The sequence below is a fragment of the Idiotropiscis lumnitzeri genome, chromosome 7 (assembly GCF_059441095.1).
Source record: "Idiotropiscis lumnitzeri isolate Australia: NSW breed Sydney's pygmy pipehorse chromosome 7, RoL_Ilum_1.0, whole genome shotgun sequence".
NCBI classification, from domain to species: domain Eukaryota; kingdom Metazoa; phylum Chordata; class Actinopteri; order Syngnathiformes; family Syngnathidae; genus Idiotropiscis; species Idiotropiscis lumnitzeri.
In genome coordinates, this window is record NC_142397.1 from 20,822,482 (window position 1) to 20,848,333 (window position 25,852).

Genomic DNA, 25,852 nt, shown 5'->3' on the forward strand with positions numbered 1-25,852 from the left:
AATTAGGCTGCGGGGTTCGGGAGCTCGAAAAGTCCGAGCGGGTCTGCGATTTAGACGGGCGGCTATTGGCCGACGTAAGACTTGTTACGCAGCCCCTTACTTTAAAATTGTCGGGTAATCACATGGAAAGACGGCCCTTTTTTGTTATGCCCTCGCGTGCGGCCCCGATCGTTCTCGGGATTACCTGGTTGAGGTTCCACTAGCCGGTGATTAACTGGGGTAGGCTGGCCATAGAGAATTGGAGCCCTCATTGTTACGCGCATTGCCTCCGCTCGGCCGAGGGGGGGGTGAGCCCTCGGGTTGCTTCCTACGAAACGATTTGCCTCGACGGCGTGCCATCCATATACCATGACCTCCGCGCCGTATTTAGTAAAGACAGGGCTCAGTCCTTGCCGCCCCACCGTCCCTATGACTGCGCGATCGAGCTCGTTCCGGGTTCCCCATTACCGGCCGCTCGCTTGTATAAGACCTCCCAGCCCGAGCAGGAGGCCATGAGGAAGTATATTTCCGAGTCCCTCGCGGCGGGGCTGATCAGACCATCCAAGTCCCCGGTAGGATCGGGCTTTTTCTTTGTACCCAAAAAGGATAAGACCCTTCGGCCGTGCGTGGATTATCAAGGGCTGAACGCGATCACAATTAAGAATCGTTACCCGCTCCCGTTACTTGACTCCGCCTTCGCCCCGCTGCAAACGGCGGCAGTGTTTTCCAAACTCGACCTACGATCCGCATACCACCTGGTAAGAATTCGGGAGGGCGACGAGTGGAAAACCGCGTTCAAAACCCCCCTCGGGCATTTCGAATATCTGGTCATGCCATTCGGGCTGACCAACGCTCCCGCTGTGTTTCAGAGCCTTATCAATGATGTGCTGCGCGACATGCTCAACGTCTGCTGCTTCGTGTATCTGGATGACATTTTGATTTTCTCGCGGTCATTAGAGGAGCACCACCGACACGTACGGGCCGTACTGCAACGCCTATTAGAGAACCGCCTCTATGTGAAGGCGGAAAAATGCGAATTTCACACAACCTCGGTTCAGTTTTTAGGTTTCGTCGTGGAGAAGGGACAAATCAAGGCCGATCCGGCCAAAACGCGCGCCGTGCTAGAGTGGCCAACGCCTTCTACCCGTAAGCAACTACAGCGCTTTCTAGGATTCGCCAATTTTTACCGGCGCTTCGTCAAGGATTATAGCCGTCGCGCCTTGCCTCTTACTCGTCTCACGTCCGTCAAGACCCGTTTCGCGTGGGGGCCTGCGGCGGAGGCGGCCTTTTGCGAGCTCAAGCGCGCGTTCATAAGTCCGCCTGTTTTGCGCCATCCTGATCCCAAATTGTCTTTTTTCGTTGAGGTCGACGCATCCGACTCGGGAGTGGGGGCGGTGCTGTCCCAGCTGTCTCCAGTCGATCAGAAGGTCCACCCTTGCGCCTTCTTCTCCCGTCGCCTCACCCCGGCCGAGGCCAACTACGATGTGGGAATCCGGGAGCTGCTGGCAGTCGTCCTCGCGCTACAGGAATGGAGACATTGGCTGGAGGGTGCCCGCGAGCCGTTCACCGTGTACACCGACCACAAGAACCTGGCCTACATCCGCACCATCAAGAGACTCAACCCCAGACAAGCCCGGTGGGCCTTATTCCTCAGCCGATTCGAGTACACGCTGACGTACCGGCCGGGGGCCAGGAACACTAAGCCCGACGCCCTGTCACGTATTCATGACCCGGTCGAGGAGGAGCCGGGTCCCGACAACGTGGTCCCCGACCACCGTCTGGTGGGGGCCGTTCGGTGGGAGGTCGAGCAGCGGGTCCAAGAAGCCCAGGACGAGGCTGGCGCCCCATCCGGATGTCCCGAGGGCCGGTTATATGTGCCGGCTCCGTTGCGCCCTGAGGTGCTCAAGTGGGGGCACTCCTCCCGAGTGGCATGTCATCCCGGCGTTCGCCGCACCCTCTGTCTCGTTGCCCAACGCTTCTGGTGGCCGGAGATGACGAAGGATGTGACCGATCTTGTCAAGGCCTGCCCTGCCTGTGCGTCAAGTAAGGCCTCGCATCAACCGCCAGCGGGACTGTTACACCCTCTGCCGATTCCGCCACGACCCTGGTCTCACATAGCCCTGGACTTCATCACGGGCCTGCCCGTCTCAAGGGGCAAGTCAGTCATACTCACCATTGTCGACCGCTTCTCCAAGTCCGCTCACTTCATTGCTCTGCCTAGGCTCCCGTCAGCCCTTGAGACGGCCAATCTCCTCACCCTTCACGTTTTCAGGCTCCACGGACTGCCGACCGATGTGGTGTCCGACCGAGGCCCGCAATTCGTGTCGCGGGTCTGGAAGCGCTTCTGCCGGTCCCTGGGGGCCACGTCGAGCCTGTCATCGGGCTACCATCCGCAATCCAATGGTCAGTCGGAGAGGGCGAACCAGGACCTGGAGGCCGCCCTACGGTGCGTGTGCAGCGATCAGCCGGCCACTTGGGCTGACCACCTTCCTTGGGCAGAGTACGCGCACAACACCTTGGTGTCCTCGTCTACCGGTCAGTCCCCGTTCATGATTGCTTACGGCTACCAGCCGCCGCTTTTCCCATCACAGGAGGGGCTGGTTGAGGTCCCCTCCGTCCAGATGCACCTGAAGCGGGCGCATCGCGTTTGGCGGGAGGCCAGGTCGGCCTTGTCCCGCACAGCAGAACGCAACCGACGGATCGCCGACCGGCGCCGACGCCCAGCCCCGATGTACCAACCCGGGGACAAGGTACGGTTGTCCACCCGCGACCTTAATCTGGCGGGAACCTCCCGCAAGGTAGGTCCACGTTTCGTGGGCCCCCTGGAGGTGGACTCCATCATTAACCCTGTGGCCGTCAAGCTCAAGCTCCCGGCCACCATGAAGGTTCATCCTGTTTTTCACGTGTCCCTGCTCAAGCCGGTCTCATCGTCACCCCTGGCTCCTCCATCCACCCCACCGCCGCCACCACAGATCGTCGAGGGCGGTCCGGTGTACACGGTGCGGGAAATCTTGGACTCCAGGCGCAGGGGCAGGGGCTTCCAGTATCTGGTCGACTGGGAGGGCTACGGACCGGAGGAGCGCCAGTGGATCCCCCGCTCCTGGATCCTTTGTAACGACCTCATCCGGGACTTCCACGCCGCACACCCGGGCAAGCCTGGTGGTCCGCCAGGAGGCGTCCGTTAAAGGGGGGTGTACTGTCATGATCCGTTGTGCTCCTGCCATGTCTCACGTGTTCTTTGTTTGTTTTCCCAGCTGACGTGGGGGCGTTTCTCCAGCGCTCTTCCCCGGGCACGCTGCCACGCCTGGAGAGGTGCGCCCGCCAGCCACGCACCTGATCCTAATCAAGTCTTGATTATCTCCTTCTTCTTAAACCTTCCGCATCCGACGGGTCGACGTCGGATGATTCCCTTGCTCACGACCACGTACCAAGCGATAACTCTTGCCATTGTTTTGTGCTCCACGCGTGTTTTGACCTCTTGCCCGTTCTACGACTCCGCCTCTAGCCTTAGCCCTTATTAAGCGTGTATGTTTGCTGATTGACATTCCTTACCCTTCCGCGGTAAGCGATTTACGTTCGTTTTTGTTTCCTTGCCTTTGGCAAGCGTTTTTTGTTCACTACGTTTTCTCCCTGGGGTGGTTTGTCCCCCAGCACTTTCGGTTTGTACCCTCGGCACTTCGTTGTGGATCCTTTGTTATTTTTTTATCTCTGCCGGGAGAATAAATTCCTTGTAACCTCTCCGCCTTGTTCGTGTCTGCTCTTAACGAGTCCACCTCGACAATCTCGGCTCTGCCGGGATTGGCACCTGACACGTATGATGTGCGCATGATGTCACAATGCAATGCAGGGGTCCAGAAAGCATTATGGAACTTGGAAGGGACATGAACAAAGAAAGAAATACATATATTATATAGTATACATTGCATGGAGCTCAAAGCAAGGTCCTCTGGGAAATCTGGCCACCATCTATTTCTCAAAGATCCGTGATAGACTCTGAAAACTATTCTTAATCGCAATCATCATTTCAGTACTCTTCCCATTACAGTACTTTTATCATTGCAGTATTTTCAATCATTCAGTATTTGTTATCATTGCAGCGTTTTTATTCATTTCCCCTCTGTATCATGGACAGGCATAAGGAGTGTTTCCTTACACTTGTATATGTTGGATATACGTTTATACTGTGTATATTGGCATGCTTTTTATGAATGTCTGCTGCTAATGTTATACATTGACGGCTACATTACGCCGCCGACTCTGCTGCTGTAACATCTCAAATTTCCCCATTATGGGACTATTAAAGGACATCTTTATCTTTATCTTTAAGCTCGGGCAGTAGGAACTGGTTGCCTGCCAATCGCAGGGTATACAAAGACAAACAATTTCGAGTGATCAATCATGCATGTTTTTGGAATGTGGACGGAAACTGGATTACCCAGAGAAAACCCACGCAGGCATGGGGAGAACAGGCAAACTCCACACAGAAAGGCCAGAGCCGGAACCAAACCATGAACGTCAGCACTGTGAGGCCATCGTGCTTACCAGCCGGATACTGTGCCACCATCCATCCATCCATCATCTATACCGCTTCTCCTCACTAGGGTCATGGGGGTGCGCTGGAGCCTATCCCAGCTATCTTCGGGCAGTAGGCAAGGGACACCCTGAACTGGTTGCCAGCTAATTGCAGTGCACACAGAGACGAACAACCTTCCGCGCACACACTCATACCTAGGGGCAATTTAGAGTGTCCAATCGACCTGCCATGCATGTTTTTGGAATGTGGGAGGAAACCGGAGTACCCGGTGGAAACCCACGCAGGAAGGCCGGAGCCGGGATCGAACCCACAACCGCTGCTGTCTCTCACTGTCAGGCCATCCTGCTCACCAGTCGGCCACCGTGCCGCCACTGTGCCACCATGTATAATTTTAAAGTATTAAATTGATCAATAAAATCAAAATGTGTTATGCAACCTAAAACCCTAAAAATACTTTAAGATTAGAAGGATTTTTTTTCACTGTAATAATACAGTATATTGTAATGAACTGGGTCATGGATGTTTTATTATCTGTTGACATAGTGTGGAGGGGTTGTGACAATTGTGTCATGTGAGAGAGAGAAAGAGTAAGGAGAGGGAGAGCATTTGGGTCTTGGTGGTCATCAATAAATAAATGAATACACCATGAAATGTTAAATTAAAATATTTCATTTATTAATTAAATGTGGAATTGAATAAAAAAATTGCCATTAATTAATTAAATTACCAATGATTATATGTAAAAAAATCCATATAATTATTTCTGTATTTAATTAATTATTTATCTATTTAATTAATTATTTCATAGTCCCGCCTTGCGGTGTTTCATGAATTCATTTTATCTCTCAGACTCACCCATCAAAGTTTGGTGAGCAGGTCCTAACACCTGATTTGTTGGGCTGCTCATCAAGTCAAGGCAAATTAAGTCCAGAATAATGGATTGATGCCAACCAAGTGTCTCGTGAAAATATTCTGATACACCGAGTGACGCTATTCACCTATAAATTGGTTTGAATACTCACGCTAAACAACCAAATACAAGCCTCGACCACTCAATCGAAGTAGCGCATGGAAGTCCTCCATCGTCGTAGCCGCCATGTTTGCATCCACTTCAGGCCAAAGCAACGCCTGAGACAAGATTTGAGTTCATCAGTGTTTAGCCCCACCCAATAACTTTGATGGACGAGTTTGACAGATAAAATTAATTCATGAAAGACTGCAACATGGGACTGTGAAATAATTAAATTCATAAATAACTAATTTAACACAGAAATAATCATATAGATTTTTATTACATATAATCATTGCTAATTTAATTAATGACACATTTATTCACAATTATTTACTTCCACATTTAATTAATAAATTAAACATTTAATCAATTAATGACAATTTTTATTAAACATTTCATGGTGTATTTATTTATGTATTTAATTTTGGCACTTTCAGTCCTCCATACATAATGTCCATACATGTGTGTTTGTACCTTAACACTGAAAAACATTTGTAAAACTATTATTGCTGGTTAAACAGACACTGTCAGGACCGCTTCCCAGCCGGAGCTGGAAAGCGGTGAAGGGTGGATTCTTAAACGCTGACACAGGAAGTGGTGTTAAGCAAGGTATTTATTTAGACCGTCAAGCAGGTTACAATAATCACTAAAGAGTATTCTCTTATCAATTTCGTATACTAATAGGATTCTATGGTTACAACCGCCGGGATAGAGGGAACGAAAAACGCTGGGGGACACAGTCACACCAGGAAATAAATCACGAAATAACAAAAAGCGCTTGCAAGGCAAGGAACCGAAAAACGAATAATTGCTTATCACAAAAAGGGTGAAGACAAATCCAAATACGACGATAACAAAAAGCGAGCCGAAAAGTAGCTAGAAGCGTCGAACAATAAACACAAAAGTACGCACGAGCAACACACGGAATCAATCGCGACAAGAACAAAAACTATGAGCATGCGCAAAAGCAGTAACATGAGCAACGCTGGATAATAATCCGACGCGGGTCTGACCGCGTCGGTGGTTTAAATAGTCCGCAATCAATGTCTTGATCAGACGCAGCTGTGTGGCTCGTGAGCGCGTCCCGCTCGTGGCCGATTCCAGGAACGGGCGCCGTCGGACCACGCCCACTTGCTGCAACCACAACAGACGGATCGTGACAGACACAACATAATATTGATATTGTAACATGTCACTATACTCCCTATTTGCAGATAGAATCAACTCAAAATACTCAATCCTCAAAGAAAATAATGAAACAAAGTAGCAGCTCCTTCAAATGCGACTGAGCCTCAGCAATTGTCATCGCATTGAGGGAAGAAGGAAGTCCAACAGGTGTGACGGAAGCACAGTGCGCCCATTACACAGGAAATGACTAAATATTAATAAATAGATGTTACTCATTGAGATTCAATTAACAAATATACAAAAAACTATAAAATGATAATATGAATTCCAAAACATAAGCAGGGAGAAAAATAAGACATGAAGGATATTTTTAACTCCGTTACACTAACTGGTCCACCGGGATGGTCAAGTTAAAATTCACTTGACTTTTTCCTTAATTGGTGGTGTCAGTAGGACGCAACCATTTTTTCCTGGAAATGTTATAATCACAAACTCTTACAATTTCAATGGTAAACAAACTTACTGCTTACAAAGTGATCGCGCACACACAAGCCCAAACTATGGATGAACTCGTAAAGATGGGAGATGTGACTCAGCCACTTCACTTGCCATTTTTTAAACTTTTCTTCTGTCCCTGGGCCCTTGACCATATTATCTTCAGAATACAATGGAAAAATATTTTTCTCTCACCCAATGACACAGCGAGAGTGCACCATTTTAAAGAGCAGTGAAATGTGTTGAGCGTCTTAAGATGTAATCAGTCGAATACTATCCCCCCTAGATGGCGACAAAGACAAAAAATACAAAGTGGAAGGGACGTCATGTGAAAGTCCCCTTGGCGCAAATCGTCATTGCTCAGGGTGGCCCAATCGGGTTTTAGATAAGAACACTTTCACACAGCATCAGGTAGCTATGAATACTTTCTTTTCTAAATAAATGAATAATTTAAGCCCTTTATATTTCCTTGGCTCGTTTTGTCTCATTTTCAGATTAGTTTTTTTATGTTAAACATTTCAGTGGGAAGTTGTTTAAGAAATGATCATTTGAGAAGTGGGAAATTCTTAACTGTATGTGTGATTGAATAAAAAACTGACCTGGATGAGAGAGAAAAGAACATGCTTAAAACTCGAAATGCTTAATTATATGGGAGCATTATTGTCATTATCACAACTATTTACAAGTGCGTATTTCAATCCAAAAATGTGTACAAAAAAATCAATATCTGTAACTACAGTCACAAATGTGTACCGAGAATCTACAAATGTGTGCATTGATTTGTATGCGCACGGGGCCTCTTGATTGGCTCCGTTCTTACATGTGACTTTTGCGACAGTCCTGCTGTGGCTCCGTAGCTACACATTTAGACCGCAAGGGAAATAACTAAGTGACTAAGTGAGTTCGATGTGTAATGTACAGAAAATCCAGTTAGTTCCAATTTATTCTTGCATTTATTCAAATTCAAACTGTGTTAAATAAATGGTACTTGACAGTAGGTCCATGTTATTCTTGTATATATTGGTGGTACTGGGCTGGTAGAGTGCTAGCGCTCCTTTGTGGTCTAAATGTGCACCTACGGAGCCACACAAATCTCCAGGTACGCATTTGCAAATCGATACACACATATGTGACTCGTCGACGGCAGGACTGTAGCAAAAATCACATGAAAGAACGCACCCAATAAAGAGGCCCAGTCCGCATACAAAACAATGTCCACATTTGTAGATTCTCGTGACACATTTGTGACTTCAATTACGCATTTGTAGATTCTCGGTACACATTTGTGACAATGGTTACAGGTATGGATTCATTTTTCACATTTGTGGATTTAAATAGTTTTGCTACAATAATGGGCCCACATATTTCTAAGACTGGAGCATTCATGCTTGCTCTGAGAACTGGTGTGCTGTGACTACAGCATTTGCATAATACATCCTGTCAGCCTGTCAGTCATTGTGTGCACGGTGTGGCATTTGTTCCTCTTCAGTTGTCATGGAGACTCACGAATGCTGTCTGCTGTTTGAAGGGGCGTAAACGCCACAAATCCAAACTTTATAACGCATTCTTATAAGTTTTCCTTCACATCTGTTCATAAGTGACTGTTTTGTACTTATTTTACTTCATTAAAGGCATTGTAGTGTCAAAACACATCAGCGAGTCAACGTCTGAATGGCTTAAAAAAACTGAAAGTTTAGGAGTGGCCTAGTCAAAGTCCAGACTTGAAAATGATTGAAATGCTTTGTCATAACCTTTAAAATGACGTTCATGCTGAAAAGCCCTCCTGAATAAAAGCAATTCTGAAAGGAAGAGTGGTCCAAAATATCCCCACAGAGTTGTGAAAGACTCATTGCAATTAAGTTTAGGGTGCAATCACATTTTCTACACATGGCCATGTAGTTTCGGATTTTCACACTCCCTTAATAATAATAACCTTTATTTAAAAACTGTGTTTTGGGTAACCTTATTTAAATTTGTGTGAGGATGTGATGTATATTTAAGTGTGACAAAAGTGAAAAAAAAATCAGGAATGGGTGCAAACACTCGATATTCAAACTCACATTCACACTGTCCCTAACAGGACATATAATTGTTGGGAAAAGTCAGTAATGAGGAAACACTAGCGGCACAGTAGTTTACTGGAATAAAACATAGATCAGAAATAAAATCAAGTGGAGAAATAAAATATAGAACCATCCATCCATTATCCAAGACGCTTCTCCTCACAAGGGTCTCAGGGTGCTGGAGATTATCCCAGCTGTCTTTGGGCAGCAGGTGGGCTACACTCTGAACTGGTCAGCAGCCACTCGCGGTATAGAACCAAAATACTGTAGGAAAACTATTGTAAGAAACTATCAACACAGTCTAACCCTCCAAAAAGATGAATAATTAGTAATAGAAATAAAAACAATAAACAACAATGGAAACATTCATATATAAAAAATATTTAAAAAAGGATCAAGAATGGATGATAAAAACAGGAAGCTTAATAACCATCCATCCATTATCTGTTCCGCTTCTCCTCACAACGGTCGCTGAAGCCTATCCCAGCAGTCATCTGGCTCTAGGTGAGGTACATCCTGAACTGGTTGCCAGCCAATCGTAGGGCACAAGTTCAAAGATGCGTGTGATGTCGCGTCTGTCAAGATGCTATAACTGTCATTATTATTATATGTCATTAATTATTCTTGTTTATGAAGGAATGTCAACTGGTGGATTATCAGATTTATTGTGTCCAGTGGGGTTAATATCAACATTGCAACCGGTGCCTTGCACCGAGGCGCAGACGAGGATAGAGGCCAATGAAGGAAGGAAAACAAACACCTGATTTTGTAAATAGAATAGCTCCGGGCGGGTCAGACACGCCGAGTGGTTTGGAGGAAATGATCAATTGTGCAATCTCCGGTCAGTCACGATGAGTCTTGATGACGTGACATTGAGCGCAAAAAAGGATGGACAAAAAGATGCAAAATGAGGTTAACGCTAAAATGACCAAGATTGATTTGTTTTCCAAATCAAAGCCAGGCAGAAGCTAGTATCCGCCGAAGTTTAGCTAGAGGTTGTAAAAAAGAATATATTGTATTGGAACATTTTTTACAATATTCTTAACGACAATTGCAGTTCTCGTGAATACCTAGTGTCTGTTAATATAGATGGCTTTTTTACCGCTCCTCTGTCAACATATGAGCACACGTCTGAAAGTGAAGCAAGCCAGAAGTTGAATAATAAAAAAATAAATAAATAAAGCTGACTACTTCGCGGATTCCACCTATCCCGGGTTATTTTTGGAACGTATCCCCGGCGATAAATGAGGGATTACTGTAATTTATATAGATTTCTTTAATATGTTATGATATATTTACAAATGTCCTCCACTATTATTATATCTGCTACCTGGACAGCACACAAATAGCGAAAATCTGCATAATATAATGCCATTAGTCTTAAGTTGGAGATCATGATTTTACCAGTCCGGCCCACTTAGGAATAGATTTTCCATCTGGCCCCTGAGGTGGAATGAGTTTGAAACCCTGGTTTAGAACATAGGCTGCATTCAGAAATTATCAGGAGGGGAAGGCTCTCTGCCTCTCACTCATAGAGTGCATGGGTGTCAGAGTGAATTTCCAAACATGTCCCTCTACGGCTCAAGGCAGAGGGCAGCCATCTTGAGTTGCCTCTGTTATTTCAGTGTATTTTTTGCACAAGGATCATGGTCATAGAGTCATGAGAGCCTCGCAGAGAGCAAACTTAAGTGGCTGCATTGAGCATTCGTGATGCAGTCGAATCTTTGAGCAGCACTGAAATATACATGACTTTCTGGTGCAACCAAATAAGATAAAGATGTCCTTTAATAGTCCCACAATGGGGAAATTTGAGGTGTTACAGCAGCAAAGATAAATATCACACAGAGTCGGCGGCGTAATGTAGCCGTTAATGTTTCACATGAGCAGCAGACATTCATAAAAAGCATGCAATTATACACAGTATAAACGTATATACAACATATACAAGTGTAAGGAAACACTCCTTATGCCTGTCCATGATACAGAGGGGAAATGAATAAAAACACTGCACTGATAAAAAATGATTGAAAATACTGCAATGATGGAAAATACTGCAATGATAAAAGTACTGTAATAGTAAAAGTACTGCAATGATAAAAGTACTGTGGTGGTAAAAGTACTGCAATGATAAAAAAAAAAACTGCAATGATAAAGTACTGTAATGGTGAAAGTACTGCAATGGTAGAAATACTGCAGTTATAAAAGTACTGTAATAAGAATACTGTAATGGTAAACAAAATGCTTCATTGGTCAATATTTAAGTACACCATTGGCTGAAAGTAGAGTAGTAGTGTATAATTTATCCGAGGACTGCACAATTGCACTAATGCCCGCCCGTTCGTAGGCCTGACCCAATGTTCTTGTTAAAAAGTCTGACAGCAGCTGGCAGGAAGGAGCGGCGAAATCTCTCTTTTGTACAGCGAGGGTGTAACAGTCTATCACTGAAGGGGCTGTGGAGTGTTCTAAGAGTGTCATTGAGTGGGTCAGCTGGGTTGTCCAGCATTGATGACAGTTTTGCCGTCATCCTCCTGCCCCCCACTGAGTCCACAGAGTCCAGGGAGCAGCCCAGGACAGAGCTGTCCTTCCTCACTAGTTTGTCCAGTCTCCTTTTTTGTCCCGGCCCGAGATGCCTCCTGCCCAGGAGACCACTCCATAAAAAATGACCGGTGAAACCACAGAGTCATAGAAGTTCCCGAGGAGTGTCCCCCGAACGCCAAAGGACCTCAGCCTCCGGAGTAGGAAGAGTCTGCTCTGACCCTTCCTATAGAGAACGTCTGTGTTGTCGCTCCAGTCCAGTTTATTGTTCAGATGAACACCCAGGTAATTGTAAGTTGAGACCCTCTCAACGTCTGTTCCCTGAATATTCACCGGTGCAGATGAAGAGTGCAGACACTTGCAGAAATCCACCACCAGCTCTTTGGATTTCCCAGCGTTGATTTGGAGGCTGTTCCGCTGACACCAGTCCACAAAACTCTGCGTAATCCCTCTGTACTCCCGATCGTCTCCGTCAGTGATGAGGCCGACAATCGCAGAGTCATCAGAGAACTTCTGCAGGTGACAGGTTGTGGAATTGTATTTGTAGTCCGAGGTGTAGAGGGTGAACAGGAAGGGCGCCAGAACAGTTCACTGCGGCGCTCCCGTGCTCCAGAGGAGCACGTCAGACACACGGTCCTGTGTTCTCGCGTGTTGTGGCCGGTTTGTGAGGTAGTCGTGGATCCATGTGATGAGGTGGTGGGCCACTCCCGCCCGATCCAGCTTGTCTCCCAATAGGGTGGGCTGGATGCTGTTGAAAGCACTGGAGAAATCAAAGAACATAATCCTCACCGTGCCCCCCGCCTTCTCCAGATGGGAGAGTGAAATGTGAAGCAGATAGCTGATGGCATCATCCACACTGATGCCAGACTGGTATGCGAACTGGAGTGGGTCCATTGAGGAGCTGACCAGGGGGCGCAGATGGACGAGGACCAGTCTCTCCAGGGTCTTCATCAGATGAGACGTCAGCGCCACTGGTCTGAAGTTGTTGAGCTCCTTCGGATTGGGTGTCTTTGGAACCGTAACCAGGCAGGATGTTTTCCACAGCTGGGGGACTCTGCCTAGCTTCAGGCTCAGGTTGAACATGTGCTGGACGATTCCACACAGCTGGTCTGCGCAGGATTTGAGGAGCTGAGAGCTAATCCCATCTGGACCCGCTGCCTTCCTCTTCCTCAGCTGGTTCTTCACCTGAGATGTTGTGAGGAACAATGCTGAGCAGGAGGAAGTGGAGTTTGTCCTATGTGGCTGGGAACTGATGACTGTGGGGGGAGGAGGGAAGAGGGTGTCGTTCGCAGCAGCAGGAGGAGCTGGTGGGGGCTGCAGCAGGGGAGATTGAGCGGGGGCAGGCATCTGATCGAACCTATTGAAAAATTGGTTCAACTCATTTGCCCACTGAAGGTACCCCCCCTTCTGGGTCTTTGGTTGTCCGTGGCCTGAGATGGTCTTCAGGCCCCTCCAGTGGGGTATCTACACCGCCACCGCGATCACATGACTGAACTCTCGCGGGACATAGTACGGACGGATGCTAACAGCTAGCAGCTCAATCTCCCGACTGCGAAGTTTCTCCTTAATAGTGATGTGCCCAGGGTTACACCATCTATCATTAACAAAGCCAGCCCTCCGCCTTTCCTCCTTTGTGATAATAGGTAAAGTTTGAAGGGACTACCCATGACAAAGACAGGCAGGCTCCCCAGAAGCTTGTTTACTTGCCGCTGTCATGTCAGCCCGACAGGTCTCCCTGCACCGCGCTGGGAGGGGAACAGCCGCCCAGAGATGGCGGGAGACGAAGCGCGAGTGACTGACATGGGGAAAAAAAGAACTCTACGCCGGACCGCAGCACAAGCGGGATCCGCCAAGTCTCTCTTGAAGCAGTCGAAAAAGGACTAATAATTTGAGACTTTGGACTGATCACACAGAGGTTTTTTCTTTTATGATTAATAAAATATCCATTGGCTGGCAACCAGTTCATGGTGTACCCCGCCTATTGCCCGATGATATCTGGGATAGGCTCCAGCAACCCCCAGAACCCTTGTGAGGACAAGCGATGTAGATAATGGATAAAAAAAATAACCTGACATAGTTTTCCAGCGCTGACACGAAAGGCCTAAATCAATCTCAGCACCGCAACAGCTTTTATACAGTTTTTTTTATCAAAACTAAAGGAGTGGAAGAGTTGAAACCTGGCTAGTTTTATTCGATGTCCTGCATCTTGTGTCACTGTTATTCTGTGGAATGCTGAGTGTGTGGCTGGTGAAGTTGGAAAAAGAAAGTGAAAGAATGTGAGGTTTGGGAGGTTTTAGGTTGGTGCCTGGCGCAGACAGACACCTCGAGCGGGAAGGGGTCGACAAGAAACTGGACCCTTCAGCCACAAGCAGGAGGGGCCACCACTTGAAGAAAGACCAAGAGAAGCAAGCTAAAGTTAACTGCAGCATACACATAGCCAATAGAATCATGCCAGGATGCCTTTGTCTCTGTGTCATTTGCATATTGTGTCTATAAATTAATGCTGAACAGCGAAGACAAAGAGAGCTGCTGTATTGAGAGGGACCCAAACTCAAGTTGTAGATTTGTGTGTTAGGAATAAATCCACTCGTGTGTGAAAATGCCGGCTTCCTGATACCTTTCTATTGCAGAACGAGCGCGCATATTGTTGGATGAATGAGAGTTGGGTAAAGTCACAAATTGGAGTCAGATTATTAATTTGAGTTTACATTGGTTTAAAATTAAATTCTAACATTGATTTAAAGATAAATTCCAACAATTATGGTGACGCCGACGCGATGCATGAGAGGTAAAAGAAGTTTGGAACTTCGAGAAAAACCACATGAGACTGGGTCTCGCACGTCCACACCAGGTGACGACCTGAGAAAGGATAAAGTATAAAAGAGCCACACATCCGACCATCTTTCCTCTTGGGCCCACAGTGAAACAAGGTAAGCAGAACCCTTTCAAATTCTGCACATTGGCAACGCTAAATTATAAGAGGAAGGAGGAGCGGAACGTAGTAAGCGTAAAAGTGTTGGACGCTATTAGGGTGTAAAATCTGGGATTTACCTTCTAGCATAATTAATGGCGCAAAAGTAAAGTAGTATACTTAAAAAAAAAATAAAAAGTGTTACAGTGTGGACGTTAGTAGGGTCTGAAATCTGGGATTTTTTTTTTTTTTTTTTTTTTTTTTTTTCGAAATCCCTTTATTGTCATTGTACTCAAGTGTGCAACGAGATTAGAGGGCTCCCCTCTCCAGTGCAATACAACAATAATACAGACAAATATATAAATTAGATAAATAAAGAAGACAGTGCAATGGAATTCAGTACTGAATAGGGCATATAGAAACACATCACAATGATTTACCTACTAGAATAGTTTGGAACTATTCGTGGTTAAGATACGGTATAAAATCTGGGATTTACGTATCGGGACACGGTTTAAAATCTGGGATTTACGTGTCTGTGTGGAAGCTGTGTGAATGTGAAGGCTAAAATTGTTCTGCGTAAGAAGTGGTTGGGACACACGAGTGGATTTCAAGATGGCGAAGGAGAGTAAGTGTGATAGTGGTCTCGGGTGTGGCACGGAGATTAAGGATAAATTCATAAAAATGAAACATAAAAAAGAGAAGAAAAACATGAAGTAGGGATGAAATAAGAAAAGAGAAAGAAAGAAAGCTAGAGAAAAGAGAAGAAATTGTGTCAGTGTAGAGATTGGAAGTTCAATAAGAAAAGAGAAAGGAACAATTAATGTTCCATTGAAAGGAGGATGATTAAACAGGCAGTATTGAAGAAGGTGTGACTTGAACAAATGAAAAGGATAAGAATTAGGGTCTGCTGTAAGGAGGAATTGAAGAAATAAATATTTTATGTTTCATACTTTAGTTGATGGTCTTTCTATTAAGGTAACTGTAATTAGTAACTGGAATGAAATGCACAGATGGAAATGACACAAAGAAAAAAAAGATTGGTGTTATGAAATCATAATTGAATGAAGCTTTTGAGAGCATGCGAAACCTTTGCAAGAGCATAGGTGGTTCCTGACTTTGTAGGTTGTGATTTGATACCTTGATTGTTTGAGTGGCTTTGGTAAGGCTACAGTGAATTTGGAAAATTAAAGGAAAAAATAAGAGTGAGAAAGATTTTACAGAAGGCAATGGGTAGAGGTGTAATCGTAAAATCATGAGTGTGCTCTAACAAAGAGTTAACAGCTCTTTGAAGTTAGATGCTCATTCCCAAGTAGGGGGAGGAAGTCAGAGAAAGAGGATGAAGTGATTGAAAAAGTGGAAGAAAAGACGGAATGTCTGAGAGGCATTTATCCACAGTTGCCAGACTCGCAACAGTATGTGTTTGAGCCGCCGCCCGATCCGACGGCGCCATTAATGGGGGGGGAGCAGAATGGTTTGAGATGCAAAAGATAACGATTCAAGGATGGCACCAGCGACCATACAATTGATCGAACAGGCTGTGAATAATGAGAGAGAGGGTGCGCGGAGAACAGCAGGGGAGTGTGGAGACGCCCGTGCTGGCCCCGGGGGGGGGGAAGCACCAGCAGGAACATGTAAACATTTCAGACACAAGAGGAAAAACAGGCATCAATGGCAGTCGTTAACTGATTGAAAAGGAAGATATGCCTTTTGGTGCTCTCGAAAGAAGGTCACAGTCTTTTTGTTTCAGAGGTGTGTCTCGGCACCCCCCTCGATGTTGCTGACGATCTAATCTTCAGGCATCTGCCTCTACTTGAGGTGTTCTCATGTGGTCGAGCATGGGTCGCACCATGGAGCAATTTTTTTTTGCAGTGCTAGTGTAGTAAGGTACGGGATAAAATATATGTATTCAACCTAACAATAAATACAAATTAGCAGGGAATTAGAACACAAGTTAAATACTGAAACATGCAGGGGATGCCTGAGGAACAGCAGGGCGGCGACAATCTTATTAAAATTTAAATTTTTAAGCAAAGGGATTGTGGTTTTGGGATAAATTTTAAGTGAAGTATCCTATGAACATGTTGAAAGAAAATCTTTGGAAAGGGGAATATCTAGCCATTGGAGATTGGTTTACCAAATATAAAGTTGGACTAAATAGTTTTGTAGATGATTTATTAACTGATGTGTATTAAATGTGACAAAGGTGGAAGACAGATGGTTTTTTTTGACTGTACGACGCGAACGCTGACATGACAATTTTAGAGGATATGACATCATTCCATAAATACCAGACTGCTAACATTCGCATCTATGAGCTGTTTGATGTCACAGGTGCAGTTTCGTCAGCTACGTCCTTGAGAGGAGAAACAACTTCACGGGGAGTGAATGGGAAAATCCAGAGACCCACAGTTGTAAATTTTGGCATACGCTGGCTAAATTAAGGCAAAATTATGGATCTGCCAGCACAAATCTCAGTGAAATCAAGGCGGACGCGCCAAGGGAGGGGTCTCTGTGTGGAATTGGAAAGTATCGTTTGGTGAATGAAAGTGTGAAAGAAAAGTGTTTGTATGCATATGTGGTTTGAGTGAATGTTGTAGGGACGGGCCTCAGGACAGAAAATTGTTTGAGGTCACCGGCAAGCCCTTACAGTACTTAGGATGCGATGGGTGGACAGGCCTGATCAACCTGAATCCCTATTGCACTCCCGAGTATTGATTTTCAAATTGTTTTTGGAGAAAGATTGGAGTAATTAAATTCAAGCATCAAGTGAATGATTGATTGACGTTATTACACAAAATTTATGCAAAACTGAAAGTTTTGGAAGGAAGATAATTTGTCTCTTCTCACTGGCAATTGCCACACCTCCAGTTATCTCCACAGGTTTGAGGTGACATGTGACCAGTGTGACCAGAAGGCCAGAGAATGCTTCAAATAGCGCCTCACCACTACCATCCCAGAGGTTCTCCTCAACAAGGAGGGAGATATAAGATATATTCACATTGGATGCGCGACTAGATAACACACACCCAGTCCAGGATAGGGCAAAATTTTCTTGGATTGTTCAGACTTTTCCATATAATACAGCACCACAGCAGTGATACTTGAAGTTAATGTCGAATTAGTGGCACTGTTTTTATGGAAAATTACTCACTTAACGCAAGGGTAAGTTGTTGTAGAGGAGATATTTCAGACAAAAATGACCCTGAAGTGGTCACAAGCACGTGTCTCATGTTGGATGTATGAAATTTTATTCTGATATTTTCCATTGTAACGTATTTCATTGTATTTAGGACTAAGACATTGTAAAACACTGTTTGGAAGAACTTATAGAATACCTCAAATTTAAGAACAAATGGGAAATAGATGTTGAAGCAACTTTAGTTGACCATATGTGAAAAATGTTAGGAAAACAAAAGACAGGCGCTAATTTAGAGTGACAAAGCTCTTTCCGTCTCCCAGCAGGGGCAGTAATCTAGTAAAGCCAGGATACTGGGTGCTTGTAAGAAGTTTGAAGATAAGACATTTGTAATTACCCAAGGGGGAAGGAGGGGTTAGTAACAGCTCTCACAGCTGTAAAGATAGCAGAAAGGTCAACATTGGTTTATTTGACACGTTGTAAAGAGGTCACGTTGGTTGAAATCTCCTACAAAGGAGACACCAGACTAAGAGGTTTATACAGAGTTACAAGCGGGACAAAATTTATTTCAGAGGAACTATCCTCACTTGAGGCCGAGGCCAGATCTGCTGACCAGCATGATGGTCACCAGCTAAATGGGGACACCTCAGGTGAGATTGGCTGTGCCGTGCATCAGATATTTCTGGCCCGTTGGGGTCGATGTTGCTGTGTCTTTCAGGTGGGGAAAAGGGAGACAGGCCTGGTCTATGTGGCCAGGGCGAGACGTGAATAGAGTGAGACTTCCGGCAGTGACCCATCCAATAATGTCGACATTACACAGCTGTTCCAGTTGGCCGTCCACAAGGGCGTGCCCCTCCCAGTGGCAGAAATCAGGCGAAATAGTCCATCAATGAGAAATGCTACTCGGGCAAAGTAGAACACATTGTGTACATAATTTTGCACGACATCAGAAAAGGAAAATATGGGATTGGATTAAGGAGCGTGACTAAAATTGTTGTACTTGCAGGTTTAGAAGGCCAAGAGAGATAAGAAAAAAGGAGGCAGCTGCTCCTTCCACTTCTGCTGCTTCTGGGCAAGGTTCGGGTGACGCAGCGCCACAGCAGACTGGCTGCTGTCCATAGCAGGCCGGTCAACGAGGTTGGGTTTGCAGTAACAGAGGTACGGGTGGTTATGGACGGGGGTTGTGAGTGGGGTGTGCTCTGGCTGCGGGGTGTGGGGTCACTGGGTGATGAGCTGTCCATGCCGAGCCACTTTCTGGAATGTGCCATCCTCCGGTGCCATATCTGTCACAAAGAGCTCCACCAGCGCAGGGGGCGCCACCGTTACCCACTCCCAACGCACTTGACACAAACCCGCTCGTACCCCATTCCATGACAGGGGGCCGCGGAGCTTCAGCGTTCGAGGACTAGCAGGTCCTAGCATTCCGGGGACGGTGGATGGACAAGTTTTCGATGGTGCTGGATATTGGGGCGAGCTATGAGCTCCTTCCGCAACCCCCACTGAGCCATGTGGACTCTCAAGATTGCCTGAGTCACTGCCATTGACTGAACGATCACTGGAATTCGAGTGGCATTCCCGGATGGGACTGAACTTGACTCTGCACATCCGTCATAGGGAGCATATGTCGTGCTCTCTTCCTTCCCAGTGGCTAAACTGAACTGAAACATTTGAGGGCAGCTCTGAAACCTGGTTCCCATGCTCCCGCGGTGGGTATGCCCTGTTCTTGCTCTGGTCTGAGTGGTTTAGCAACCGCCACCCTTTCAATTCACCGATTGACATATCACATTGTACATGTGATCACAAACATGATTTGGTTTATCAAAAATGCACTCATCCAAATTTAGTCATGAGTGCATCTTGCGTTAGAATTATATATTTGTTATGTCTACCTGCGTTGCCTCGCACGCGTGCCTTGTCCCTGGACAGCGGAAATGGTATGAATTGTTTACTTTCGCCGAGCCACAAATCGCATTGAATATTGATGAGCGTCATCATACTAGAGGTCTAGACCCCATAGTTGTTGCACAATCGGGAGATCATATATCAGCACCGACTACAAATTCTTTGGTTTTGGGAACATTACTAAATTTCAAAATTTCCAGGGAAGGGTCGCTCGGAAATGGTAGTTCTGTGTGTGTCTCTGCTAGAGGTGTTGTGGACCCAGGGCCCGACTGATTTGGGGCTCGGCTCCACAGCTCCGCGATTGTTTTTACTGTCTCTACCCCCTCCCCCAGTTGACAGAATCAGTGTGGGCACAGCCTGTAGGTGGATTGAGCCAATCATGAGACAATAGGAGGTGAAGACTGCAGCGGTCTTGGAGCTGTCTATGTCTTGTAGAGCACCTTTTCTTCCCATAAAAAAAAAAGAAAAAATAGAGGTTTAATTCGGTATCTGCGTTATTATAGTTTTGGGATTTTTTATTTTAAGCATAAATGGTTACTATTTCATTTGTGTTGCTTTAAAATTTGTCAATTAACAGTCAAAATTGGAGCGTTAGCTCGAGGCTTAATTTGTAATCTCGGAACACAGTTAGATATTTGAACTCAGTGAACTCAGCATCACTGGAGTCGGACATCACTCCGTACATCAACCTCCGGGTGCTTTCCCGGAGGTGGACTCAATCTCGCTGATAAGGACAGTTTAGAGTTCTGGCTAGAACCTTACGCGCCACCCAATTGGGAACTACAGGACAAAAGTGGTACCATAACTCACAGTTGCGCCCGGCCCCGGTATTTGTGCCCGCCAAGGTTGAGCTTAGAGGTTGACCGCCCGGACGGGCAGGTCAAGAGAGGGAATGTGTAGATGGCATGAATTGGATCAAAGTCAGACACTTTCGAGTCTGAACAAAGACGATGACGATGCAAATGTTTAACTTATTGACTATTTTGCTTGCTGGCGTGTGCTTTGTGTGGACGATGTTGGCGTTTGAACATAGGATGCGGGATGACAGAAGTGATGGAGCGAAAGGAGCATGTAATGGAATGGTATGGTATGGAGCAGAGCGAGATGATGGTAAGACGCTGACACAGACACAACAACTACTGCTAAATCTGAAATGTAAACAACCGACACAGGTGAACACTTGGGTGACAATTTTAATTGGACACACCCATGGAATGATGTGGGAATAAAAAAGAAAGAGCCTATTTTTGACACCCAAGTTGCAAAACAGAAGTTCACCTGCCTAAAAGTTAAATGGGACGGGTCCTGGGATTGGAAATATCCAGGAGTCATGGTGTAATGAAAATGTGTCTTTGCCAGTAGGAATCCCTCTCGCTCGTGATGATGTTTGGCTGTGGTGTGGAGAGAAAGTGCTGTACGATAGGCTTCCCACCAATGCCTCAGGTAAGTGCGCCCTGGTAACGCTGATCATGCCAGTTAGTGTGACAGCCTTAGATCTGGCCAAAATGGAGTGGGAATGTGTTGGACAATGGGGAAGAGTCCCCTTCCTTAACAGGAAGAGAAGGGACATGCATGAATGGTTGAATGCAGGAGATCCCACATATATAGATGCAATTGGAGTCCCAAGAGGGGTCCCTGACGAGTATAAATTGGTGGATCAAATTGCGGCAGGATGGGAGAGTATTTTCCTGTTTGTTACGGTAAACAAAAATGTGGACCGGATTAATTATGTTCATTATAATGTCCAACGATTGGCGAACTTCACCACCTCGGCACTCCAGGCAGTGCATGAGCAATTGGCTGCCACATCTCTGATGGCATTCCAAAATAGAATGGGCTTAGATATGGTGTTGGCTGAAAGAGGAGGAGTGTGTAGTATTTTTGGGGATCAGTGTTGTACTCTGATTCCCAACAATACATCTCCTGACGGTCGCCTTACCAAGGCATTGGAGGGTCTGCGCACGTTAAGTGACAAAATGAAGGAGCACTCAGGTGTGGACACCAGTTGGTACTCTGACTGGTTAAACATCTTTGGCAAATATAAAAGCTTGATTGCATCAGTACTGATTTCTATCGCTGTGTTTGCCGCTATTATGGTGTTATGTGGATGTTGTTGTATTCCATGTATCAGATCATTAACTGTTAAGACAATTGAACGCACGTTGGGGCCGCTCCCTTCTGGTGGCCAGTACATGATGATCCCTCAGAAGGACCCCCAGGAGGGGGAGACAGCTGTGGCCCTCCGGGAGTCCGGGATGTGAGTATGTGTAGATGGCCTCAGCGACCTGAGGCCATGAGGAGGGAATGAAATTTTCTATTGATTTTTAAGTTTTACTAATTCTCTATTGATTTTTAAGTTTTACTAATTCTCTATTGATTTTTAATTTTTACTAGTTTTCTATTGATTTTTAATTTTTACTCATTTTTATTGATCTTTAGTCTTTTACTAACTCTCTATTGAACTTTACCTCACATTCTATTGATTTGTAAGTTGTTACTAACTTTTCATTGTTTGATTTTTAGCTCGTGTTTAACAATAAAATAAGGGGTTCGAGTGATGACCTCAGTTGTCTGAGGTCATGAGAGGGAATAAAGGAGTGGAAGAGTTGAAACCTGGCTAGTTTTATTCGATGTCCTGCATCTTGTGTCACTGTTATTCTGTGGAATGCTGAGTGTGTGGCTGGTGAAGTTGGAAAAAGAAAGTGAAAGAATGTGAGGTTTGGGAGGTTTTAGGTTGGTGCCTGGCGCAGACAGACACCTCGAGCGGGAAGGGGTCGACAAGAAACTGGACCCTTCAGCCACAAGCAGGAGGGGCCACCACTTGAAGAAAGACCAAGAGAAGCAAGCTAAAGTTAACTGCAGCATACACATAGCCAATAGAATCATGCCAGGATGCCTTTGTCTCTGTGTCATTTGCATATTGTGTCTATAAATTAATGCTGAACAGCGAAGACAAAGAGAGCTGCTGTATTGAGAGGGACCCAAACTCAAGTTGTAGATTTGTGTGTTAGGAATAAATCCACTCGTGTGTGAAAATGCCGGCTTCCTGATACCTTTCTATTGCAGAACGAGCGCGCATATTGTTGGATGAATGAGAGTTGGGTAAAGTCACAAATTGGAGTCAGATTATTAATTTGAGTTTACATTGGTTTAAAATTAAATTCTAACATTGATTTAAAGATAAATTCCAACAAAACCAATGCTGAACTTTTGGTCTACTAAATACTAAATGGCCTTAATTTTGGTAAATTCTGGTGGTGTCCCAGTGCGTTACAAAACCTTTTTCCTTGGTTTCTTTTTTCTTTTTCTTCTTTACCAATGAACTTTGTTCATATCAGTGTCACGCAAGCCATTCTAATTACACAATTTATGTCCTTCTTTGCACCATTGTATTTTCTTTCATTTGTAATTTCAAAATGATCTTAAACTTTTCTTCAACCCAGTCATTGATAGTTTAGCACATAAGATGTTGAGGCATCAACCAAACATTCATTGGAACAATGTATTGCGACCATACATTTTCGACCAAACTTGCGCATCTTGAGTCCACACTTGATCCTGCACCTGCCTGTTAGGTGCTTTCGAAGGGGCTAACCTGCCGCACAATTTGCGCCTCTTTTAGACCCAATTTACGTGTGTGGTGCTTGAAGGAGTTTTAACCGGTCCTTGACCTAACTTACACACATTCTAACATGTGTGCGCTCTATGTAGCGCTCCGAAAGAATTTGGCCGGACCTTGAACTTTTTCATGTTTGCAAAGCTCGTGTCTCTGTCCTTGGAGCTGATAAGCAGGCTTTTTCCTTTTTTGTTCGGACTTATCTCATTATGCTTTTTTACATGCGTTGTGTACTTTAAAAGCACCAAACCAGACATCACACCGCTTACTGTGGCTAGCTAAAGCCAAACTGTGAAACTGTTTTTACTTTCTGGATCTGGAGTTTGACAGCTCTGGTGCAGACTGTGAAAACAGGATCATAAACTTAATTAAACGGACTGAAAATCAAAATACACAAAACACATCAAGTAGGACTTCATATTCTTTTGTATTTGTTATTCCTTCATTATTGTAGTTGAAATATACACAGTTTGCTGAGTTTTTTTTATTCTGGAAGTCTTTATTTCTGAAATTAGTTGAATACACGACTGGCTCATGGTTACTATGCAATGAAAGTCTGTAATAAAAAAAAAACATTGTCAAAAACATTTGGCCAAATGAAAAAAAATAAAAAGGTTTTTAATGAATCTACTGTTTTTTGCATTGCATGTCATACATAACCAATATATTACCACAGTATACATATTTACAAGTCACTACAAATAGACACAGTGGGTGGCAAGGGCCTGCGGAACTCAACTCACAATTGGCTATGCGTTTGCAGTCTTGCAGCGTAACTGTAGACCTCATTTGAGTTCCACACTGACTGTCTCTTCAAACATATGGCCCTCCTCGCTCATCTGCTTTATCTCCTCAACTTCACTATTGGTATGAGCAAACGGAGAATGCTACAGAAAATGAAATGCGTGTTTGGCCTTTTGAGGTATTAGCATATTTACATGGATTAAGTAACGCTGCCACCTGCAACTAAACAGACAATACCAGTACTCCCCAATCACCACTACATATTTAGTTTTGGCATTTTCTGATAAACTGATGAAATATTTGTTTTCACTAAATAAAGAGCAGTGTAGTAATCTTGCATAGCTTCCCAAAGTGAACTGAGACATATCATTGGCATGGAGATAAAAAATGGATTACAAATTGTGCTAATGTTTACATTTGCTGAAATCAAATGTGCCAGGGTTTACATATGCAGGTGCCAGGTGGTGACCTTTGTGCCGATGTTTACACTTGTAAGCATTGTCCCGCTGTGTAGGCCTTTAGCAACCATCACTCCAGTAAGCACACAAAATAATCAAGTTATTGTCTGTCTTTCACTTTTTTTTTTCTATTCCTTTCCAAAGGTGTCACAGAAACAGGCACGGCGGTAGCATTTTTTCTCTCCTGGGGCTAACTGGAAAAAAAAAAGATTTTCATGACTTCACTTGCTTGAGAGGTTCTCTTGTTTTTTTCAATGAAATTATGTTCCACACTACAAGCCGGGTAAACATTTTTGACTAGCAAAATCAATCGAATGCACTCAGCAAATACTTTGGAACGTATACTAACCCTTACCTAATACGGAAATAACTCAACGACTCTTTCTGCCTTCACAAACACTTACGGTATTTATAATAACCCGGTGCTTCTTTGGAAAGTGAATGTAGAATTTTACCGCAGTTGAAATATTGTTTATTTAGCACCAAGAAAGGTGTGCCGATGTTTAGACATAATGTGATTTATTTAGCTGATCCCAATACTGTGCATGCGGAGTGGGCGGGGCTGTATATACGCTTCTGTGTTATTTCCGGGTTGTTGAATGTCAGGAACGGGACACCTTGACGGTTTGCGACCTACTGCTCCTACTACTGCTACTGCTGCTGCTACTAGTACTCCTACTAAAAATACTACTACAACTACTACTGCTATTTCTACTACTGTGGCTACTGCGATTAGTATTAAACTTATAATTGAGCGAGTGTATATGGCAGTGTGAGTGTATTGTGTGTGCGCAGTAAACAGAGCAAAGAAATAGTTGAGTTGCATCCGCCATGTCTGTCCTGGCCACCCTTTCCAGAGGGAGTTAATCAAGCTAGAGAGCTTCGATCGATTAAAACTGGACAGTGAAATCTCCTCCTTTGGCTTTGAATGTATCTTTCTTGTCCTCATTCACTATGGACTTAAGACAAAAACAAAGTTTTTTTACAATTTTTTTTAATGAGTGTATTTTATAAACCTTTTTTTTTAAAGACTTTTAGTCCCCCAACTATGTCGGTGTCTTGTTGCTTTAAATGCTGCTGGCGCAAAGAATCTTGGGAAACATCCTTTTGTAAAGATAGTTCAGCAGAATGCGAAATGGAACAAATAGGTTGCATCCGATTACTTTTCCTGAACATCTGTTGAATTCGAACGATCCTGTCCTCCAAGTATTTCCAGCTCATCTCGCTAGGATAGGACAAGAAAGGAAATGAAAGTTTGAAGAGAGCCCTAGACTACTGATGCCCACTTACTCGCCCCTGCAAAAAGTGAAGCTACCGGCGGCCAGCTTATGTTGCC

At 44.7% G+C, this 25,852-nt stretch overlaps 1 protein-coding gene across 1 annotated transcript in view; it reads right to left on the reverse strand.

Moving 5' to 3' along the window:
* Positions 1–6,396: 6,396 nt before the first annotated feature.
* LOC148333990 (uncharacterized) overlaps positions 6,397–25,852 on the reverse strand; it is a 38,408-nt gene continuing 18,952 nt past the window's right edge. Inside the window, exon 5 of the mRNA XM_088299871.1 lies at positions 6,397–6,659. Coding sequence (XP_088155997.1) covers positions 6,475–6,659 — 185 coding nt within the window. The 3' untranslated portion in view covers positions 6,397–6,474. The remainder of the gene's footprint in view (positions 6,660–25,852) is intronic.